Genomic DNA, 23,383 nt, shown 5'->3' with positions numbered 1-23,383 from the left:
CATAAGAATTTTGTATCCAACAAAATCCAACATAGCCTTGTTACCATTATCCCCAAAATGTCCTAATGTGGAAAAATACGGGTTATAATTCCCCCCTTTTTGAATATTCATCCTCGAATGTTAAACTGATCTCATAGGTTTATGAACACGGCTATTTCACATAATTTATTAACTAACCAATATAGGTAAATAAGGAACTTAGGTTACCAGTGGGTGCAGAAAACAACTGAGGATACTTCTTCTTCATTTCTTCCTCAGCCTCCCACGTCATTTCTTCCCTGTGATTATTGCGCCATAATACTTTGACAGAGGCCACATCTTTGGTGCGTAATCTCCTTACCTGACGATCAAAAATAGCCACTGGTTGTTCCTCATAGGACAACTCTTCGGTCACCTGAATGTCCTGCACAGGAAATACTCTAGAAGGGTCGCCAATGAATTTGCAAAGCATAGACACGTGGAATATCGGATGTACTACTTCTAAATCAGTGTGTAGGTCTAACTCATAGGCAACCTTGCCTACTTTATGGATAATTTGATAAGGCCCGATATATCTAGGACTAAGCTTCCCTTTTCTTCCGAATCTTATGACGCCCTTTATAGATGATACTTTCAAGAATACTCAGTCATCTACTTGGAACTCTAAAGGTCAACGCCGGTTGTCTGCATATGCCTACTGTCGACTTTGAGCTGCCAATAATCATTCTTGAATAAGCTTCACCTTATCAACTGTCTGCTGAATTAGATCTGGGCCAATCAACTTAGTTTTACCCACATCAAACCAGCCTATTGGTGACCTGCATTTTCTACCATATAGTGCCTCGTATGGTGCCATCTGAATACTAGAATGATAGTTGTTATTATAAGTAAATTTGACAAGTGGTAGATGGTCATCCCAGTTACCCCTAAAATCAATAACATAGGCCCGCAGCATATCTTCCAGCGTCTGAATAGTGCACTCGACTTGCCCGTCAGACTGAGAATGGAATATTGTACTAAGGCTCACTTGGATCCCAATCCTGCCTGGAAAGATCTCCAGAAATTTGTTGTAAACTGGGCACCTCTGTCAGTGATAATGGATACAGGAACTCTGTGGATCTTTACTATCTCCTTAATATACAACCTGGCATAATCCTCAACTGAATATGTGATCCGAACTGGGAGGAAATGGGCCGATTTAGTCAACCTATCAACAATAACCCATATCGAATCATACTTCCATGGAGTGTGAGGTAAACCTATAATAAAATCCATATTAATGATCTCTTATTTCCACGTCAGAATTTCCATCTCTTGTAATAATCCACCTGGTTTCTGGTGTTCAATCTTGACCTGCTGACAGTTTGGATATTAGGCCACGAACTCTGCAATATCTCTTTTTATACCATCCCACTAGAATAAACATTTGAGGTCCTGGTATATTTTTGTCATCCCCGGATGAATAGAATATCGAGCATAATATGCCTCACCCATAACCTGTCGTCATAGCCCAGCAATGGCAGGTACACATAACCTGCCCCTATGTAATAATACCTCATCAAACGTAATACCAAAATGAATCTTTTCTTTGTCAATACCTGTATCTCGGTATCGTGCCAAAATAGGATCTTCATATTAACGTTGCTTTATTTCCTCTATAATAGATGATTCAACAACCTCTCAAACCAAAACCCCATTATCTCCAAATTTGGCCAAGCGAACTCCAAGACTAGCTAATTGACTAATTTCACGAACTATTTCTTTCTTTTCTGGTGGAACATCTGCCCAGCTACCCAAAGACTTATGGCTGAGTGCATCCACTACAACATTGGCCTTTCCAGGATGGTATAGAATATCCACATCATAATCTTTTAAGAACTCTAGCCATCTCCTCTGCCGCAAATTCAAGTCTTTCTGCTTAAAAATATACTGGAGACTCTTATGATCTGTATAGATATCAATGTGAACACCATATAGATAGTATCTTCATATCTTCAGAGCATGAATCACTACTGTCAGTTCCAGATCATGAGTAGGATAATTTCTTTCATATTTTTTAAGTTGTCGGGACGCATAAGCTATAACTTTGCCGTGCTGCATCAAGACACAATCTATTCCCACACCTGAAGCATCACAATAAATAACATACCCATTTGGTCCTTCTGGAAGAGTTAGAACTAGAGGTGTAGTCAACTTCTCTTTCAATAACTGAAAGCTTCGTTCACAAGCATCAGTCCACTGAAATTTTGCTCCTTTCTGAGTTAATCTTGTCAGTGGTGCTGAAATTGAAGCAAATTTCTCCACAAATCTCTTGTAATATCCTGCTAATCCTAAGAAGTTATGTACCTCTATAGGTGTCGTCGGCCTAGGCCAGTTCTTTACAGCCTCGATTTTTTGTTTATCTACCCGAATACTATCAGCCCCGACAATATGTCCCAGAAATGCCATAGAAGTCAACCAAAATTCACATTTGGATAATTTAGCATACAGTTTCTGGTGTCGAAGTACTGCAAGTACCGCTCTCAGATGATCTGCATGCTCTTCTTCTGATCGGGAATAAATCAAAATATCATCAATAAACACAATCACGAACATATCTAGGAATGGTCTAAATACCCAATTCATCAGGTCCATAAAATACTGCTGGAGCATTCGTCAGCCCAAAAGACATCACTCTAAACTCGTAATGGCCATATCGAGTTTGAAATACTGTCTTTGGAATATCTGATTCTCTTACCCGCACCTGATGATAACCCGATCGCAAATCTATTTTTGAAAACCACTTGGCACCCTATAACTGATCAAATAAATCATCAATTCTGGGAAGGGGGTATTTATTCATTATGGTTACCTTATTTAGCTGCATGTAATCAATACACATCCACAGCGACCCATCTTTCTTTTTCACAAATAATACCGGGGCTCCCCAAGGTAAAGTACTGGGTCTGATAAAGCCTTTTTCTAGCAAGTCTTTCAACTGATCCTTCAGTTCTTTTAATTCTGCAGGTGCCATTCTGTACGGGGGAATAGATATCAGATGGGTATCTGGCAGCACATCTATGGTAAAGTCTATCTCCCGTTCGGGAGAAAGGCCTGGAAGTTTGTCTAGGAATACATCTGAGAATTCATTAACTACTGGAACTAACTGAAGGGTTGGTACTTCTGCTTCCAAGTTCTATACACAAACCAGGTGATAGATACAACCTTTTCTAATCATCTTTCTCGCCTTAAGGTATGAAATAAACTTCCCTTTCGGCAATGCTGTATTACTTGCCCATTCTATCACTGGTTCCCTGGAAATTGGAAATAAACTACCTTTTGTTGACAGTCAATGTTAGCATAATAGGAAGATAGCTAATCTATTCCCATAATCATATCAAATTCAGTCATTTCTAATTCTATTAGGTCTGCTCTAGTGCAACGATCACATATAGTTACCGAGCAACATTTATATACATGCTTTGCAATAATAAAATCCCCTACAGGAGTGGATACCTCGAATGGTTCTATTGGTTTGGGATTTACCCCAATCTTATTAGCAATCAACGGGGAAATATATGATAATGTAGAGCCTGGATCTATCAATGCATATACAATCTGGGAAAAGATCAACAATGTACCTATGATTAAATCTAGGACGCCTCTTGATCCTGCCAGGTGGCCAAAGCATAGGTGCGGTTCGAAGGACCATGAGAACCAGAAATTCCACCCCGGCCTCTACCGCGGTCTGCTGGTGTAGACGCACCTTGCCCCGTGGGGCGCATAGCCACCGAAGAAGATGATGACCCAGCAAATGATCTTGTAGGTCGAGCTGATCCACCTGAATTACCCTTATTCGGGCAATCCCTCATCGTATGGCCTTGACGGCCACAAGCAAAATAAGCCCCTATAGCACGATAACACTCTCCCGGATGGTATCTACCACAATAAGAACACGGAGGCCTGGGTGGTCGCATCTGACCAGAACTTCTGTCTAACTGCGAACCAGAAGCCCTAGAGCTCGGACCTGCTCCTGAATATCCTGTGCTACCTGATCTCCGTCCTGAGGATAGTAGAGGTATACTCCGTACTGGCTAGGTGGGCTATCTGCTACCCTGCTGCTGGAATGGCCTGCTTCGGAACTCTCCAAAATATCCTGCTGATCTGGCCCTCTTGGGATGACTCCTGCCAAAATCTCGGTCGGACTGGTGTCCTCTATGTCTGTCCTCCATGCCCTGAGCATATGCCTGAATACGGGCGATGTCCATCCCTGGTTGGGCAGCCATCACCAAACAACTATCAACCAAATATCGATCTAGGCCTATTACATATCTGTGAATCCTATCAGTTATGTCCGCTACCAGAGTAGGTGCATGTCGAGCCAATAAGTCGAACTCCAGACTATATTCACGAACACTGCGGCCTCTCTGCCTTAACTATAAAAAATTGTCCTCCCTGGCTCTCCGCATCTCAAGAGGCATGAAATGACTGATAAACACCTCTGTAAACTCGTCCCATACCACTAGAGAAGCTAGTCTACCCTTCGACAACTCTCATGACTCATACCAGTTAGCAGCTACCTCGTGCAGTCTATACGAAGCCAACTCAACCGACTCTATCATAGAAGCTTTAATCAGATATAAAGTGCATTGCATCTCCCTAATGAACTCCTGGGGGTCCTCTTTGGGCTTTGTCCTAAAGAACTCTGGAGGGTTACAAGTCAAAAACTCACGAACCCTCGAAATATCAGGCTTGTGTACTTGATCTCCGCCCAAATCGCGTCTGTGTTCCTGGCCTGCCACCAACCTGGTCAACAACTGAACTGAATCCTGCATAGCCCTACCCTCAGCTACTGGCTGTGGAGCTAGAGGCTCGGGTGCTGGGGCTCCGAAAACTGGTAAATCTGCCCTCTGATCTTCAGCTGGAGCTGCCCTAATCTCCGACGGTGTCGTAGAGCTGGCTGTCGGGGGCACAGTTTCCCGCTTAAGCATCGATTGGGCCCTAGTAACTCTGTGCGTTTGACCAATCTCACCGAGTGATACTGATTTGCCCTTTTGGGCAGCCGTTGTTTTCCTCGGAGGCATTACTGAAACCATAACAATCGTTTTGTTAGGGGAAAAATCATTCTAATAATACGGCTCTATCGCACGATCTAAGACAAGAAGTAAAAGTAATATCCTAAATGCCCTGTAGCCTCTTGCTTATAGATGTGGTGCACAATACATCGATAAACAGGACTCTACTAGACACGATCTGTAGACATTTCGAGGACCAAACCGCTTTGATACCACTTTTGTCACGACCAAACCCTGTAGGCCGTGATTGGTGCCCGAATTGAGCACCCAAACATACCCTTATCCCAAATTAGCCTTTTAACTGAATAAACATAGGTAGTGATTAGAAGAAATTGCTAAATATATCATAAAAGTAGATATAGGCACGAGGGTTGATAGGCTGTCACAGTACACACAAAACACACAAAACCCAAACTATATATACAAAACCTACAACAGAATCTGTCTATAGACCTCTACAGATGATAACATAGTCATATGACGGGATAGGGCCCCATCGTACCCCTGACCAACATATCCAAGTATATAGAGATAAAGTCAGTACCAAAATATAAGCTCCGAATAAGGAAGCACTGTCAACGACGCAACAAATGTCCTAAACAAGTGGATCAGCAAATCAAACTTCGGTACCTGCGGACATGTAGCACAGCCCCCGAAGAAAGAGGGTCAGTACAAAAAATGTACCGAATATGTAAAGCATGAACTGTAATAAATACAATCATAATCTGAATAGTAGGTGCAGAAAACGAAATAAATGTTCAAAATTTCAAAATGCTTATTATAATCACAAATCATATATGCACAGACATATGCCATGTTCGGCCCCTTTTCGTGGGACTCGGTGAACAAAACGTGGTCGCCCTCCCGTCATTGGCGCCACAGCACAACATAACACCAGAGTAGAGAATGTCTCCTTAATAGATCATATCATATTAGATGGCCATATCAAATCATATGAAATCATATCATATCATATCACATCATATCATCTCATAGCATATCATATCATATGTGTCCATGGCACATCATAACTCCGTGGCATAACATACACCACTTCATGTACATGGTGTACCTGCCCCCTCACATCGGGGCACGGCGAATAATGCAAAGAAATACGCTTGATAACATATCCTGGCCCAGGCTCAGTGAAAGAGTGGTTACAGTATGCACGAGTAGAAAAGTGAGAAACTAAATGCAATTTAAAATACAAAACATTTATACAGACTCGATAGCATAATTTTGATAACAAATCATATATAAAAGTACTTGAATAATAATAATAGTGCAAGTCTTTTTAATGTCCCGATAGTCTATGTCAAAATAATTTGCTGAAATTATTTCCATATTTCAGAATATATTATGGGACTTAACGGAATAATTAGTCATATGATATTTGGAAGAGTAGCAAAGAGTTTTCTTTAAATTCTACCTAATATAAGTCAAACGGAATAACAAAGAAAAATTCGAAATAGTGGGGCCCACCTCAGATAAATGAGGTGGCGTATCGAAATTATAGGTGTTAACATTCATAACATTATTTATAAGAGTTTCAAGATAGTCGAGTCCTATTTGTGCAAATTCTAGAGGTTTAGACAAATTTTCAAAAATATTCATAAATACTTAATTCAATCCTACAGAATAGAAAAGGGTCAAATTTAGGTGTCAATTCCGAAGAGTAGAGTCATCCCTGAGGCTCGCATCCAAACCTATTACACCTAAGACATGCCAATAGAAGAAAAGGTACAGCTTTACATACCTTATTGGCCTTTTACGGTTGTCCAAATTCAATTCTCATTTCCTCCAAAATCTACAATTGGTCATATTTACCAATTACTATTCATAAAACTTTAAGAATCCAATCTTAACCAATACTTGCCTACAAATATTTCGACAGCATCTCCCCTATATATATGACAACCCCGAGATTTAATTCAGCCACAATATCAATAAGTATGCCAACAACTACACCAATAACATCAACCATCAATTTAAAACGCACCATAACATAAATTGATTTCTTTTCCAATTAATGCAACAACTTTCAACCCAACTTTGCATTTTCAAATAAATATGAATATTTCATGTTCATAATTAACTTCAACTCATTCCAACATAAGTGAAAATTATTCCAAGTAAACTATCCAATAATCATCAATTCCATATTTCACCCTAAAAATTCCATAAATGCAACAAAACTATTATAATTTATTTTCTTCTTCCAACTTCATAATCACAACAACAATCCATACTTTTAACAACTTTACTTGCATAATATTATAAAATCATACTAAAAATATATAATTCCCTACAATCCATTTCAATACCAACTTAAACTATTTAAGCTACATGCATGTTCCAAGAATCACAACAACACAACTAACATACTAAACAAAGTTAATTCATCCACATCTCACCTTCCAACTTCAACCAATTTCATGAACTTCATGTTTCAATATAAATTCCACAAGAACTACTATTAGAATATTAATCTACTAAAATACTACATAAAATTCAAGTCTTCTTGCCTACAACCTTACATACACATAACTTATTCATATATCAAAATCCAACCATATAACTTTCATATTTCCATGGATTCTACACATTTCTACTTACTACAACATAAACAAACTTCATAACATGAGGAAATTAGATTAATTCTTACCTTTTCCTTCTAACTTCTTCACTTAACCAAAACTCCAAATCAACCAAACAAGCCTTCTATCTTCCAAAATAAGTTTACCATGTTATAAAGGACCCTTGATATAGTGAAAATACTAAAAAATTATAATTTTTGGGATGAAATTTGAAGGAGTTATTTTTCCTTGCCTTGGCCGAAACTCTCTTTTTTTTCCTTAGAATTTTTGCTCTTCTAACTTCTTCCAATTCTCTTGAAAGTTCTAGGAGTTGTAAGATATAAGAGAACCCTATGTGAAATTACCATTTTGCCCCTCACTTTTTCTAATATTCCCAAGTTGAAATTCCAATTTTGTCCTTAACCTTTTGTAGTATTTCCACATGTGAAATTCCAATTTTGTCCTTAACCTTTTATAGTATTTCCACATGAGAAATTCTGATTTTACCCTTAACCTTTTTTAGTATTTCCACTTTGAAATTCCAATTTTACCCTTCAACTTTTCCAATATTTCCACATCCCAATTTAGTCATAAGAATTTTGTATCCAATAAAATCCAACATAGCCTTGTTACCATTATCCCCAAAATGTCCTAATTGAAAAAATACGGGTTATAACAGGCAAGTAGCCTCCCCCCTTTTCAATGTGGGGATCATTGGATTTCATATTATGGCTCGCTTAGTCTTAATGTCGGTTATGGTTATATCCCACATATGTATGGTCCTTTTTGTATTTTAAATGATGAATCATATCCTTTACTTGATATGATACTCTTATGGTGTATTATGCATTGATCGTTCTTATGACTACTTATGATTTTTACTACTTCTCCTATCATGCTATTTAAAATGGTCATATGCACAAATATAGTTTTCTATGCATTGTATTGCCTACATAGTTAATACATTCAAACGTACTAACACATACTTTATTGCGTATATTATATCACAATGTAGGGACTGACGCTCCATTCTAATCTTGTGGCTAGTCGCTGATCCGTTTGAAGAGTTAGTGGTGAGTCATCATGCTTCGAGGCCAAACCAAGTCATTCTTTGCTTTTTATTGTCATTTTTAGTCTATGATGATGTTTAAAGACTATTTTATATTGTGTCATTACTTTCTTTGAGGGTGAGCTAGAAACATGTTCTAGTCCCCGCCTATGTAGTTATGTAGAGGCATGTTAGGCATATGTATAAATAGTCTATATTGTCTTGATTCTCTCTAGTTATACTTTGTCTCCTTGGACTTTTATGAATTTCTGCTTATTGTTTACCTTATGTATGTTTAAGATATGCTAAGAGGCTTGGTTGGAGTTTCTGTGAAAATCCTAATCGCCGTGTCACATCTAGGCCTTAGTTTGTGACGTGACAATAATTTTTCTATATATATTAATTTAGAATCCCATGAGCAAGAAATGGAGCATAGCGCAATGGTAAGTGCCTTTCAAATTGTCTCTTGTGTTCAGTATTCGAACTTCATTGTGAATATTATGTTTTTAGCTTTAGTTACTTTTCATTTAATTCTGGGAACAACCACTAGCCTGACCCAATTTTTCACTATTCAATTATATAATTATTTTTTATGTAAAAAGTATTGAAATAGTTGATTTTATCCCAAAAAAATCAACAGTCCCAAAAATCGAACTCTAATGAAAATATTGAATCAACCTAGCCAAATAAAAAAACTAGTTAATAAGGAAAAAGGATTAACAATTTTTTCAACTTGAACTTTCCGTGTCTCAACTTTAAACATTATGGTGGGGCGGAAAGATGCTACGAAACCTATCCATATAACCCGCTCCATTTTCAATTCATAAATCTTCTCCAGCCGATATCACACTTAACTCTTCTTTGGAAACCTCAAAAAATAAGCGAAAAAGGAGAGACCCTTTTGCAGTTCTGATCTTCTTCTTCACTAATAAGGTGAAGTATCAGCAAAAAAAGTTGGTGTATTGTTCAAGGTGATGGAGAACTTAGGTATAGTTTCTTCACCTAAAGTGGTATTGGGTGTCTCTTCAAACCCAGTAATTTCCAGCAAACCCTTCTTTGGCCTTCCTCATCTACCCAAAAGACCCTACAAGAATGGAAGAATTGTCAGACCCACAACTTGTTTTGAAGTGATATCTTGCTTTCAGGGTCCAAGGCTTACTAAAAAGATTGGTACTTTCAACTCTTTTCTCTAGTTCTCAATGTCTTCTTCTCTTAAATGTGTTCTGTGTTTTATTTGAAGCTTCAATTCATCGCAAAGTAGAATTCATTACCCATAATTAGCTGTCCTTGAAGATAATTTTTCAAATTGTGGTTTGTGAGTTATTTTCTTGCTTATTTAGTAGTTGGAAACTGCACTTCTGATTTCTCTTCATGTAAAATTGAATCTTTTAATGAATTCTGTTTTTCTCTGAAACTTGATTGCATATTATGGTAGAAATTAATTCCTGTGAGGACTAGTCTTTGAAGAGAATTTCTGAATTATGGTGCCTAGAGTTGTTTCACATTTTGTTGGTTATGTGAAGTGCTCTGTATTCTTATTCTCTATCCCTTAGTCTCCTCTTTGGATGTGTATTGTATATCTGATTCATCACTGAAAGAGTAGATTTGTTCTTTTGCTCTATAGTTCTAAGAGTTGTTTCTAGATATATTTACTTGTTAGGGAGTGCACTAGGCTGAGTTTGTATGATGTTAATTTTTCTGTTTCTATAGGACTAAGAGTCCTTTTTTTTATTTGTCTGAAGCTTGGCTGCATCTCAAACAAGAAATTCAGTGTTAACAGAAGTAATCTTTAAAGAGATGTTTTTGAAAATTTCAGTATTAAAATGTTTCTTGATTTGTTTGCTTGTTGGTAGGTATAAATACCAATTTGTTCATACTAAAATAAGTGAATGGATGTCCGTGTGGAATTGTTTAAAGTGAGAGTTGTTTTTGTGAGGGCTGAGATTCTGCTGGTTGTCTCTTGTGTGGAGCTGTTTTCTTGTGCATATGTTTGCCATTTGGTTGGGTAGGACACTTTGTTGATATTGTTTTCAATTAGTGAAACAAGTCTCCTGCGGTGAACTTTGATGTGAAGAACAGAGGGATGGATAAACTTAATGATAATTCTTTTTGTCCAGATGCTAATGGATTTTAAGTTAGTCCTGTATTTTGTATAGGATTCAGAAAGGTTGTTATGTTTGTGAGGTAACTATATAGGCTGATATGTTACAAAAGTAAAAAAAACTTTTGCAACTTTTGACTGTGTTGACAGGTAGATGGTAAAAATTACTACCTGTGCTGTCTAATTCAAATCAAGTATTATGCAAATGAAGACTTTTGGTACTCATGGTTTAGGTGATGTCTTCTGATTAATGAGTTGAGGATGACATCAAGAACATGGTGACTGATTTGAAGAAATCTATTGATGAGGTTAATGTGGGTGCTTCCGTAAATGGTAGCTTGTACTGGTTAATGATATCAATGTATCGAAAGATCACATGTATGCTAATATAATTCATTTTACTGGAAATATTACATAGGTATCTCTATGTTGCCAGCTTTTGGATTCATTTTAGAATTGATAAGATCCTAACTGTTACATGCTCCATCTAAAAATAATTAACTGTTACATGCTGATTTATAAGGCAAGTAGAACTGAAAACGACGAAGAAAAACATTGGTTAGCTGACCTATGGATGAATTGTCTATATTTCATGAAATTCACTGCAGCACACCTAAATACTCGAAATCGCATAGCTATGGAAGCTTAATATGGTGGCCTAAACCTCAGATAGCTTACTAAGAAGAACAATACATAAATCTTTTCTTTTTGTTTGATAACTGAGAGATCCCTACCAATGGTGCACTGTTCGAAACTTGGTGGATAATGGACCCCCCGCCCTTCTCCGCTTAAATACCAGGCTTTTGTGTACTACAAGATTCGGATCCGTTACGTGTGCCTAACCCACACATCACAAGTTGCTCTCACTACTAGACTAAAGGCCTGGGGATGAAACAATACATAAATGTAAATCTAAAACGACCAAAAATATGCTAAAAGTGACAAATCCCTAGGATGAAATATTATCCTACTTTTGGTTGTGTCTTCATTATCTTGCTCTCAATTGATGTAAACTCAGTCTCGAGTTTTGTGCTGTTGCCGGTTGGTAATAATATACCCCAATGATATCATGCCTATAGGGGCTTATATTTTGAGAGGCATGCAACCCAGCCAAAAGTCCATCTAGTGCAGTTCATGTAGGTATTTATATGCCTTGCATTTGGATAAAGGGAAAAAAGATGAGAGAAGGCCTAAAATATAAAAGTATTCTCTAAAATATTACAAGCAGAACATATTATGTTGACTAGTAACTTTAGTTAAGGGCTCAAAGTGGTTAAGCATATCAAAAATCTAATGTACCATTTAGAAATGTGTAATTTGGAAATTGATTGTTTTAATTTGTTGAAGAATGGTCCCAATGTGTAGTATGGCTTTATGTCAGGAAAAGTTACTGATGGCCTGATGCAGTTGCCAAGCTTGAGTTTCTTGATAAGATATTGTTCCCAAAATATATTATAGGATAAATGTAGAGAAAAGATTTGCAGATTGGAAAAATAGATATTTGTCAAAAGAGGAAAGGAAGATCTTCGCGTTTTTACCAAGGCCTTGCAAGGGAAATGGCCGTGGAGACTTAGGATAAAGGAACATGTACTATGGAGAGGTGATAGCAAACCTAAATGGATGAATTAAGAAGCACGTCCGGGGTAGACTTCAAGAGCTGTAGCTATCCTCCTAATTATTCCTAGGGTCACAAAAGAAATGACATCATTGAGAGGGCGGTTGGGGGTGGAGAACAAGAAACATCATGAATCCTTTTAGGTATGCACTCTTTGGAGGAACATTATACTGGGAAGGGAAGAGTTTAGAATCTCTTTCCGGGTGGGGGATGGATGAAAGGGTAGTTTTTTGGCGGGACAGCTGGTGTGAGGATAACATGTTAAGGATCACTTTTCCAAACATCTAGAATATTTTATGCTAAAAAGAGATGATACTACATCAAGTTCTAAGATCACATGATGCGAGTGTTTTTTGGGATCACAAATATATGAAGGAACTTTCGGGATTGGGACATAGTAGAGTTCCAAAGTCTACTTGAAATGTTTTATAAACAAATTTTACCCGTAGAGAGCAATGACTATTGGGTGTGAGAGAGCAGCAGACTATTTTCAGTGAAAAGTTACTATTGTAAGGTGCTAACTAGAGCAAAGTTGGATTTCCCTCATCTATCAGTTTGGACCCCTAGAGCACTTGGAAATGCGCGTTTTTTTTTCTTAGATTGCATCGAGGGATGCGATTCTGATTTCTTATGTTAGTTAATGCTTCATGTGTAAACCGTTGTGTAGGACATGTGTCATCTCTTACCACAATGCTAATTAGCATTAGGTTTGTGGGAGCTTTTTAGATGGTTTGGGATACAATGAACCATGCTGGTACTGTGAAGGATGCATTATTTAGTTGGGCTTTAAGAAATGTAAAGAAGATGCCAAATGTGGGATTTATCTCCAATAGTACTTGTGTGGATAGTATTGTGGGAAAGAGGTAGGAGATTTTTGAAAGGAAAGGCTCGACTTTGTACATCTGAAGGATAACTTCCTGCTTTTGATTTCCTCTTGGTGCATCCATGAAGGTTCCTACTGTAGAATAATGGTTGTCTTTCGTAGTGAGTCATATCTTTTGTTGATTCTCTAGTTTTGGAAGTACCTCTATACAGGAGTTTTTTCATTATCAATAAAATTATACCGGATCAAATAAATAATTGAATAAATTATTGGATGGTTCTTGTTCTTTAAATTCATTTACATCATGTTTACATGGGTAACGAGAAAATTTCTCTGTAGTTGTTGCTTCTACAAATTTGGTATGCTTTATATCTGGCTAGACGCCAAATTAGAAAAAGCCTGTGTTGTTGGAATGGAACGGATTATACATAAAATTGCTATATCTTGAAGGGTAAAACCACTTTTTCCTGGATGTAGGCACTTCTCTTGTCCCAAGTTTCTTATACATCATATCATTTAGTGATCCATTGTTATATTCTTGCTAATAATTATGCTGCTGTTTAGCCTTTCTTTCAACGTGCTCTATGCAGTGCTGGGAAAATTAGGGAGGGATTCTTTTGCTAGTACTACAACTTCAGGTGGCCAACAGACTTCTTCAGTTGGTGTAAAACCACAATTTTCAGCTCCATCACCGCCATCTCAAGTGTAATAATTTGCATTATTTCCCATTTAATTTGTTTCATCTTGTATATAACCTATCCTATCAGTTTCTCGCTTTACTTGTTTCTCTTATTGTGTTTGTATCTGCATTATCAATTAACATCTCTTGATTTGTTTACTTTTTTGTTGTTATTTGTCGTCTATAGGGGGTCTCCTCTGTTTTGGATTGGAGTTGGTGTTGGGCTTTCAGCACTTTTCTCATGGGTGAGAAGGAGAATTTTTTGATTTTATTGGTTACACTCTTGTTTCATTCTTTGTTTACTAACTCTTTACTTTTCACTGGTTTTTCTGAATATATTGCAGGTGGCTTCATACCTAAAGGCAAGTACTTCTTAAATGAGGTGTAATTAAAGTTTGCATGAATTTGATGCTTGTCTCACTCTGTTTCTTATAGCGCTGCTATCAGAGTTGCGGCTAAGAGAATTTAGACTTTTCAAAAAATATGAATTTGAACTTATCGATATTATGAGATGCACATGATGGGACATACCTCGTTTGTTATGAGCAGTAGTGTTAAGAGGATTGACCACACATTATGAAAAAGGGACCAACGAAGAGCAGATAAGGAAGACAAGAATGACCATGCATTAGTTGATGGTTTCTGTAATTACAAAATTAATAATGATGAGCATTTTAACCTAGAATAATCCTGAAATGAACTAGGGCCTCACATGTGGAATATGCTTTCAAGTTTGACTGATTAAAATCATGCTAGGTGTTCACAATCTGTTATTGAGAAACCATATCCTTATTTATTTTTAACTATTTTTGCTATACTTATCTTTTCTTTTAGAGTCCTAACTCTTGCTGTTACATTTAGTTGATTTCTTTCTTCTTGATTTCTGCGAGCTTAAAGATAAATTCAGTGGCTTTCCTCCTTTTAAACAACTATTTTTTTCTGCTAAAGAGTCGGTCTGAATTATCGATACAATAGTTTCTCAGGAAAATTTAAAATCAGATTGCTTGTTTCGATGCTTCTTTTTTATTCTTTATGGCAGAAAATCGTGTTTTAAACTTCATATTCTTCATGCTTCAAATGTTTTGGTTTTTAATCATACATGAATATATTTCTTAGTTTCCTATGTGGAGGCCACTGAGTGCAGCTACAGAAATTCGATAAAGCCTGACCCTTCATATGTGTCTTAACTATTTCTGCATGTTGTTTTCCCATGCTTCCAGAAGTACGCTATGCAGCAAGCATTCAAAACAATGATGGGACAAATGAATAACCAGAATAGTCAATTTAGCAACACTGCCTTTTCCCCTGGGTCACCTTTTCCTTTTCCATTCCCACCACCTCCAGTGTCAAGTCAAGCTAGTTCATCACCTCCACCACCTACTGCATCTACCTCATCTACACCATCATCTTCATTTGCACCTCAGCCGGTGACTGTTGATGTATCCGCAACTAAAGTGGAGGAGCCTCCAACTGTCAAAGTCAAAAATGATACAGAAGCTGAAACGGAGCCAAAGAAAAATGGTACATAATGATTGCACTCGAAATATCATTAATATTTGCTTCTAGTGCTTGTTTGTTTGTTTTTTCTTTTCATATAGGAAAACAGCAAATCTAGCAAGAAGGCAGATTCATCGAAAGCCTCTTGACATTTACCCTTGAATAGACCTTGTATTTGCCAAGTTTTGATCACCCTTAACGTTGATTTGTCTCGTTAAACTGAAGGATATTAGAGTATATCAGTGAGACTATTAAACTATCTTAAATGAGTGAGTTCGCCATTAAATTTTAAGATTAAGCAATTTAGCCATTGATCTTAAAATTGCCAGAACATCAAGACAACTACAGCACATTCTTGAAGGAATCTGGAGTGTCATGATGTGATCATTGTGAACTTCTGAACTTTTAAATGGAAATTCATCTTTTCCGTTCTTTCTTATTTTCCAAGTATTTTCTCACCCCAAAACCACTTGCAATCTTTTTCATGATGAAGTCACTATCGCACATTATTGCTATGCTGGCACTCTGCAAGGGTGTCCCCCATAAGTTTGAATAAAAAAAGGGTATCCCTCCTAAGCCGTAGCCATGTTGATCCTACATAGCCCTAGAAATCTAACCTCCTCATGTATTACTAGAACCCCTTGCTGACAATGGGGAGGGGAAGGTTGGTTTGGGAGAAAAGCTCTACATCGAAGTGCAGGGAAGCCCCATTTAAAATGAAAGGAATGAGCAGGAGGAAGGTACCATTTCAATTTCTTTGAGGTTAATTCGTTTCAAGTATTTACATTTTTTTTTAATTTGTGCCTCAATCATCAAAAGTTTTTTTTCTTTTGTTAATCAAATAGATTACTGGCCTGCCTTCCGAAACAGTCCCTGACCAGAGCCAAATTTTAGACTCCACTAATATCCTAGAATAACGATCTCCTCAAAAAAGAAGTAGGATGCTTTGCGGAAACAAAGCAGATTTTGTAACTTGTATCCTCCTTTGACATCTTTTTTAAATGCTAACAACCATTGTGGACCAGTAGAATAGATACCTGGGTTTTGTTGTAGTGGGGAACCAGAGCAGTTTTAATAATATCAGAGGAGTTCACTTATGTTTTATCCATAATTACAAAAATGATTATGCTTCTCAAGTTAGAACCACCTTTTTGAGAGAGTGATACACTTTGAATTACTCTTATAAAAATATTTGGATTTTCTCGTTATGAACTTATGATATTAAATCTGTGAATAAAAATCTTTGCAGCTTTTGTTGACATTTCTCCTCATGAAACATTCCAGAAGGGTGCTTTTGAAAATTTTAAGGACTCAACTGAGACAGCTTCGGTAACTGTTGATCAGGTCAGTGAGTAGCTATTATCTCGGAATATGGTGTCTAACAATTGCAGTTCAATAATATTTTTTGAATCTATATTAGGTAACTCAAAATGGAGCTGCTTCACAGTCTGGATTTGGTCCAAATACAGCTGACAGTAGCTCATCAACTGGTAAATCACTTGCTCGTCAGCTCTTATGGCATAGCTATTGTACGACGAATAACATTAAGCATCAGGATTGGATGCATATTCCTATCTTCTTACTCGTGTTTCTATTGGTTATTTTCCTCTTTTTTTCTTTGTCAATTCACTATTTGTATTTGAGTTAAAGAATCTCGCAATAGATAAAAGATGGACATACTTATTATCTTGCAATAGAAAGTCAAATTGAATTGTATTTTGACCTTATGTTTTTGGTGTAACCAGTTGTATTCCAATGATACTGTCTCTATTATTGATGTTTTAGATTCTCTATAGTCACAGGACAGTAGACCATAGAATACTCTTGTAAATATGATTTCCTTTGGTTTATAATAGATACAGAAACTGTTACCATTGTCAAAACAATAAATAAAGATGGATATACTTCATAGCTACATAGATCCTCCCTTTTAGTCTATAGGGTGGTTTGGAGGATGTGCTAAGCTGTGAACAATGCCGAAGGTGGTTAAACTATGAAGTGCATAATGTCCACTCTCTACTTATGCCTTGACAAAATGAATGAGGTTGTATGTTCCATAATGTGGTTGGAAAAATCCATTCTGGGGTCTTTTTCTATTTAGGAAAAAATGGGGAGAAAGGCCAGTTTCTTGTGCAATTGCAGTATGTTTGTAGCATTAGGCCAGTATAGGTACGTAGTGGTATTTTGGTGAATCTCCATGGTGCGAGACTTCAAGCACTGGCATAATTTTAGTACTTTTTGTGTTTTCAATGTTATCCTTTGAGTCCAATAAAGGCTAAAGGCCTCATGATCATTGTAATGTACAATCATATCTAGGTACAAATAAAATTTAGAAGTGTTTAAAAACTTGCAAGTTAATAATCCATGTTGTATGAGATACATGCAAATGAGAGTTCAGAAAAGAAGGATGAACATCCTGATCAGAAGGTGTGACTGTAATGACCCGAATATTGTGTCCTGTGGGAACCTGAATAGAACTGCCTACATCCTAAGGAATGCTAAGTTCTCTAACGGGCATGTTTTATGGAAGAATGACCTATTTCTTACAGATCCCATGGAATTATGTGTCCATTAACTTGTTTTGAGTTTGGAGGTTTTGAGCGATAACTCCAGCTTTGTTGGTCATGTCTGTTTATCAGTAAAATGTTGGTGAAACTTTACTTTGGCCTAATTTTCCTCCATGCTTTCTTTTTATGGAAAAACAAATTGCCTTTCATGCTCTCTTCTTCTCAGCTACAAGTAATTTTGTATGATCTGCTTTCTTGAACAGGAAAATCCAATCCGCTATTGTCAGTGGATGCTCTGGAGAAAATGATGGAAGATCCAACAGTGCAGAAGATGGTTTACCCGTAAGATCACATGTGCCTTTTCTGTTATGTTCTACTAGTTGTGTTGGGTTATCTTGAATATTTGCTAATGTCTAGATCACTCAGCATTCTGATTTATAATAATGACACTCGAGTTTCAGTTACACCATGTTACTATGTATTTTGTTATAAATAAAATTTTAATGCACTTCCAATAGACCCTTGGAGTAACTGGTAAAGTTGCTGCCATGTGACCAGGAGGTCACGGGTTCAAGCCTTGGAAACAGCCTCTGGCAGAAATGCAAGGTAAGGCTGCGTACAATAGACCCTTGTGGTCAGGCCCTTCCCCGGACCCCGCGCATAGCGGGAGCTTTAGTGCACCGGGCTGCCCTTTTTTCCAATAGAGTCAAAATTCTTTTATTGAGATTTATTTTTGAACCTCTCCAAGGCGTTGCAGGGAAAACATCATTCCATCAGTACTGTGTTCAATCAATAGTTTTTAGTGTGCTCTAGACTACTTTGGTAAAGATGGAAGAAATTGAACTATATGAGATTTGGGATGCTTAAATGACGTTTTAAGAAAAGATTTTGGATGGACTCAACAGAATAGGACTTTAAGCATTATACATTATTTCAGATGGATGTTGGTTGTTAGTTGAAAATGATAAAGATGTGGAATGGACTTTTAAGATTGACTAGAAAAGTGTAATTAAGGTAACTTCGAGTTAATTGGCTGATGCATAGTCCTTATTGAAAATTTTCTTATGCATCATTAAAGTTTACTAGATAACTTACGGGTTTGCTACTGCATATTCTAGTTCTTTATAGTTTGGGGAAGGAAACGTTCTAATTATGTATTTCTTGCAAAGTGAAGTGACATTTCTCTTTTATGTTAAATCTATTTTGCTTTTCTTGTGACCACAAGCAGACCTTTCATCTCATTCTTATATGACATATTGTTTGTGTATAAACTAGTTGTGCTTTATTTTGACGAGAACCATACCTTTTATTCGGTGTTTGTGCAGCTATCTACCCGAGGAGATGAGGAACCCTACGACATTTAAATGTGAGCTGTCATCTGATGCACTTTTCTATGAATTCTAACTTTCCCAGTACTCCTGTTCTGAATTTTAACTACTGATGGATCTCTAGGAGGATGTAAATGCTGACAAGTAAATCTAGTATAAATTGGCTAAGTTGTGCAAATTTTCTTGTTAGTGTTCTTTCGCATTAGATGTGGTTAGGCAACTCATGGTTCAGGTTTTAGGGTAAAATTTGTTTCTTCTTTTATCATTGACCGTTTCTGTCTGAATTGCTATGTTGTAGGACGATTCAAGAACAAGAGTTAAATGCCATTAATTATTTATTCCTGTCCTCTTCTTATCAGGGATACTTGTCATTCTGGTTTCTTGTGACTCTACTATACTACCTTTATGGTTCATTGCTATAAGTTTTTCAAACATTTTTTTTATCTACTTCCTCTATCAGATAAAACTAAAAGGGTCTTGCATCTAATTTTATCACAGGGATGCTACAAAATCCACAATACCGTCAACAGTTGCAGGACATGATGTAAGTCTGCTTCAATTGTATCTCCAGTGCATATTTCTATATTCCATGCCAAAATGCATTACTTGTGTAATCATTTACTTTCCCGGCCATCCACTGAGTTTTACCATTAGCAGTGTCACAAAGGCTTTTGGATAGAAACTTATGCCGTTCCTATAACTTGCTTTAAGTGCTAGGAAAACATATCTTGGTGCAACTCTGCTGTATCTGAACTGCTTCATTTTCCCCCTTCCAGACTACTTTTTATTTACTGGAGTAACCAGTTCCTTTTGAACTTGTGCAAATGAGACCTGACTTTTTCTTCTGCCTGCATATGGAAAAAAATTTCATCTTGAATGAGAATATATTCCATTCCAATGTATGTTTGACACTGGTATAAATTGGATCCTAATTGATAGTTTTCATCTTGTTGATTCTTGTCCATCTAATTGCATTTCTAGTTTAGATTAGAACAATGCAAAGCTGTAAATGATTCTTCAGTACACACCTAATGTCAACTGATATCAGTTATCTGTCTGGAATCAAATATTCGTGGGACTACCTACTCTTGTCAAGCTACTTGCAGTTACGCATTTTTGGTGTCGTTCTTTGCTCAATTTTGAAAAGAAAAGAAGAGAACATGGAAAGAAACAGAGATGTTGAGTCATCTGCCATTTTATGGTTGATGAGGATTTCTAGTGTTAAATACTTCTCTTTTGCATCTATGAAAAACTTATCAGGGTTTTCATCATTTGCCCCCTCCCAGGAATAACATGGGTGGAAATCCAGAATGGGACAACCGCATGATGGATTCCTTGAAGAATTTTGATCTAAGCAGCCCTGAAATCAAGCAACAATTTGGTAAGTTAAGAGTAGTTATATTGTTCTTTTCCTGATCTATTTGCAACAATAGTAGTATCCACACCCACTAATCTGGAGAGGGAGGGTGGGGGGATAAGAGGGTCATAGACAATAGCTGAATTCCACTGAGCATCAACATATATTTTTCATATCTCCATTTGATTAACGAAGTGATTAGGGATAAATTTGGGCGATTTGATAGCTCCATTTGATTAACGAAGTGACAATAGCTGAATTCCACTGAGCATCAACATATAACAAAATTGCGATTTGGGTTAAAATTGGGCGGGTCAATGAATGGGTCATTCCCAACCATGCCCAAAGTTTATCTGGGCTAAGATGTGCTAAACAATGTATCATAGACCAAGCCGCCCAACATGACCCATCATTTTTACAATTTCAAACTTACAGAGTACACATGTTAAGGGAATTGGGAAATACTAGTAAATGTTATTGAGAACGGAGGGAGAAAATTTTGTAGTTATAACATGTCACGGGGACCTCCTTTCATGCTACAAACAGTTACTATAGCCAAAACTATTGAATGATATGATTTGTACTTTTCTTTGTTTATTTATTTATTTTTATGGTTGCAGATCAAATAGGGCTTACTCCCGAGGAAGTTATTTCGAAGATTATGGCTAATCCTGATGTTGCTATGGCTTTCCAAAATCCAAGAGTTCAAGCAGCCATCATGGATGTATGCACTTGTTGCCCCCTCTCTATTATACACCCCCCCCCCCCCCCCAAAAATAAATAAATAAATAAATAAATAAAATAAAATAAACCAATTATATCCTCTTGTTGAAGTTCCAAGGAGCATATATTTGAATAATTATAGTATACAACACATTTATTATTGCTTGAAATGTTGATGCACTCGACTTTTATGCTTATTGCAGTGTTCTCAGAATCCACTGAGTATTGCAAAATATCAAAATGACAAGGAGGTAAGAATGTAATTTCATCTGAAAAATGTCTTCTTGATATCGATCTAAAGTTGAGTATGAAGTCTGTACTTGTTATTGACTACTTGCATTTTGCTTCACTACATGATACTCTACAGCAGTGCGTCAGTTTGACAGTTTTGATCACTTCAAATTTGTATTTTTATTCCATCTTATGTTTGCCCAGTTTAGCATGAATTCAATGTATACATATTCGTTATTACTTGGATTATTCTGGACTAAATAGAGAGGGTTTCAACTGCATGTTATGTTGCATGTATGTGTATATATGTTTGATAAATACCTAATACATATAGTTGAACATATGGTTATAGGTGATGGATGTCTTCAACAAAATATCAGAACTATTCCCTGGAGTGTCAGGTTCACCTTGATTCTCTCATTCCTGCTTACGCAGCTATTATGTGACCACACTTTGTCATTTTTGTTCTGTTTGAGTGAGGTATCAGTCTGAACTGTTGGGGTATAAGGTGTAGTTTGCATCCTCTGTTGCAACGAAAGCACATGAAAACGTCGCCTCCTTTATATAAATTCATCGCCCTTCACAAATTTTGTGGATGTTAACATACTTGCCTCGGCTTACCAGTAGTCTTTAGATGCCAACTTCAGCTGTAAATTTGCCAGTTTCTTTAAGGTTTTAAGTTACTTAAGCTTATTCAACTGTATGATTTGATGAAAATGCTCTATTCTTCTATCTTGAGGTATGCCTTCTTAGATGGGGACCTTTCAAGCATTTCTTGTAGTATTTTGCCGGATTCTTGTTATCTTTTCACATTGCTTGCCTCCTACAAAGTCTTCAAGTTAATTTTCTTTGTTTTTGTCATGAAATACCTCATTATGGAGTTGATGGGTAACAGCCCATAAAAGATGACCCAAAGTTTTCGTCGATGTACAAATCTTTAAAAAGGAAATTGTATCATAATCGACCAGAAATTTAAATATCTTACGGTCAGTTGGATCAAATTTCTTGCTCCTTTTAGGCCTCCAATTTAGTAAACCACAATAATTGGTATCGAGTGTAACTGATGTAATTAAACTTTGGCATGTTTTTGTGACTAAAACAATGTTTGTTTAGTAGGGATTAGAGTGTAACTGGAAAGAAGTAATTACACCCTCAAATTCTCGGGAAGGTGAGAATTTCTAGTAACATGATGTAATTACAAGGTTATTTTTTAATTTTTTTTGTTTCTTCCTATTTTATTAATTTCTTTTATATTTATATTATTTTAATTTATTATTTCTCTTTATCTTTTTTTAAAATAAAAAAATATTAGAATGACATTCATCTAGTTTGGTTGAAAAGACCTCAAAATTCGAATGTGTAGTGCTTTCATTCGTATAGTGGTGAGTATCTAAAGAAGAAGGTGAGAGGGAGAAGGAGATAGAGGGTAGGCTAATGCAAGTGAGAAGAGGGAAAAGGAGGGAGAATTGATTGATTGGGACTTAGGCATAATTTAGGAGTGTGATTAGGTTGGTAGATATATAAGGGCTCTATTTTAGACTATTTTGAAGGAATGATATATTTAATGTATTTCACTACAAATTTGGCATAAAATTATTACATGGTGGAATAATATATAATTATTTAAAAATATAGATTAAATTAATATACAAGACATAAATATTTTTGTAATTAAATATCTTTTTTCTATTTTTTACTGGTCAACTTGGATTGTAATCCAAGCTAACCCATCTTTTGAACGGGTCAACTTGAGCTACCTAACGGGTCAATAAATTTTCTAGTATGTAGTCGATGAAACAAACAAACAAAAGAGTAAAGGTGGCAAAAATGACCCAACAATGTATAACCCGCTCAACTTCTAACGG

At 36.6% G+C, this 23,383-nt stretch overlaps 1 protein-coding gene across 1 annotated transcript; it reads left to right on the top strand.

The window, feature by feature from the left end:
* Positions 1 to 9,415: 9,415 nt before the first annotated feature.
* Positions 9,416 to 22,289, top strand: LOC129902172 (protein TIC 40, chloroplastic). The gene is made up of 14 exons (XM_055977247.1): positions 9,416 to 9,827; positions 13,787 to 13,901; positions 14,063 to 14,120; positions 14,220 to 14,237; positions 15,096 to 15,396; positions 16,622 to 16,716; positions 16,793 to 16,862; positions 18,143 to 18,221; positions 19,205 to 19,245; positions 19,706 to 19,751; positions 20,494 to 20,588; positions 21,185 to 21,288; positions 21,491 to 21,538; positions 21,871 to 22,289. The coding sequence occupies exons 1-14, from the start codon at positions 9,632 to 9,634 to the stop codon at positions 21,928 to 21,930; spliced, it is 1,326 nt and encodes a 441-aa protein (XP_055833222.1). The 5' UTR covers positions 9,416 to 9,631; the 3' UTR covers positions 21,931 to 22,289.
* Positions 22,290 to 23,383: the final 1,094 nt, after the last annotated feature.

This window comes from Solanum dulcamara, chromosome 9 (assembly GCF_947179165.1).
Source record: "Solanum dulcamara chromosome 9, daSolDulc1.2, whole genome shotgun sequence".
In the NCBI taxonomy this organism is placed as follows: Eukaryota; Viridiplantae; Streptophyta; class Magnoliopsida; order Solanales; family Solanaceae; genus Solanum; species Solanum dulcamara.
Note: the sequence above shows the minus strand (reverse complement) of the source record. Positions and strands in the feature narration are given on the sequence as shown.

Excerpts from the sequence above, each read along its gene's own strand:
- LOC129902172 (XM_055977247.1), top strand. The coding sequence starts at position 9,632 with ATGGAGAACTTAGGTATAGTTTCTTCACCTAAAGTGGTATTGGGTGTC. Across the intron at positions 16,863-18,142 it reads TGACAGTAGCTCATCAACTG|GAAAATCCAATCCGCTATTG; the intron begins GTAAATCACTTG and ends TTTCTTGAACAG. Across the intron at positions 19,246-19,705 it reads GAACCCTACGACATTTAAAT|GGATGCTACAAAATCCACAA; the intron begins GTGAGCTGTCAT and ends ATTTTATCACAG.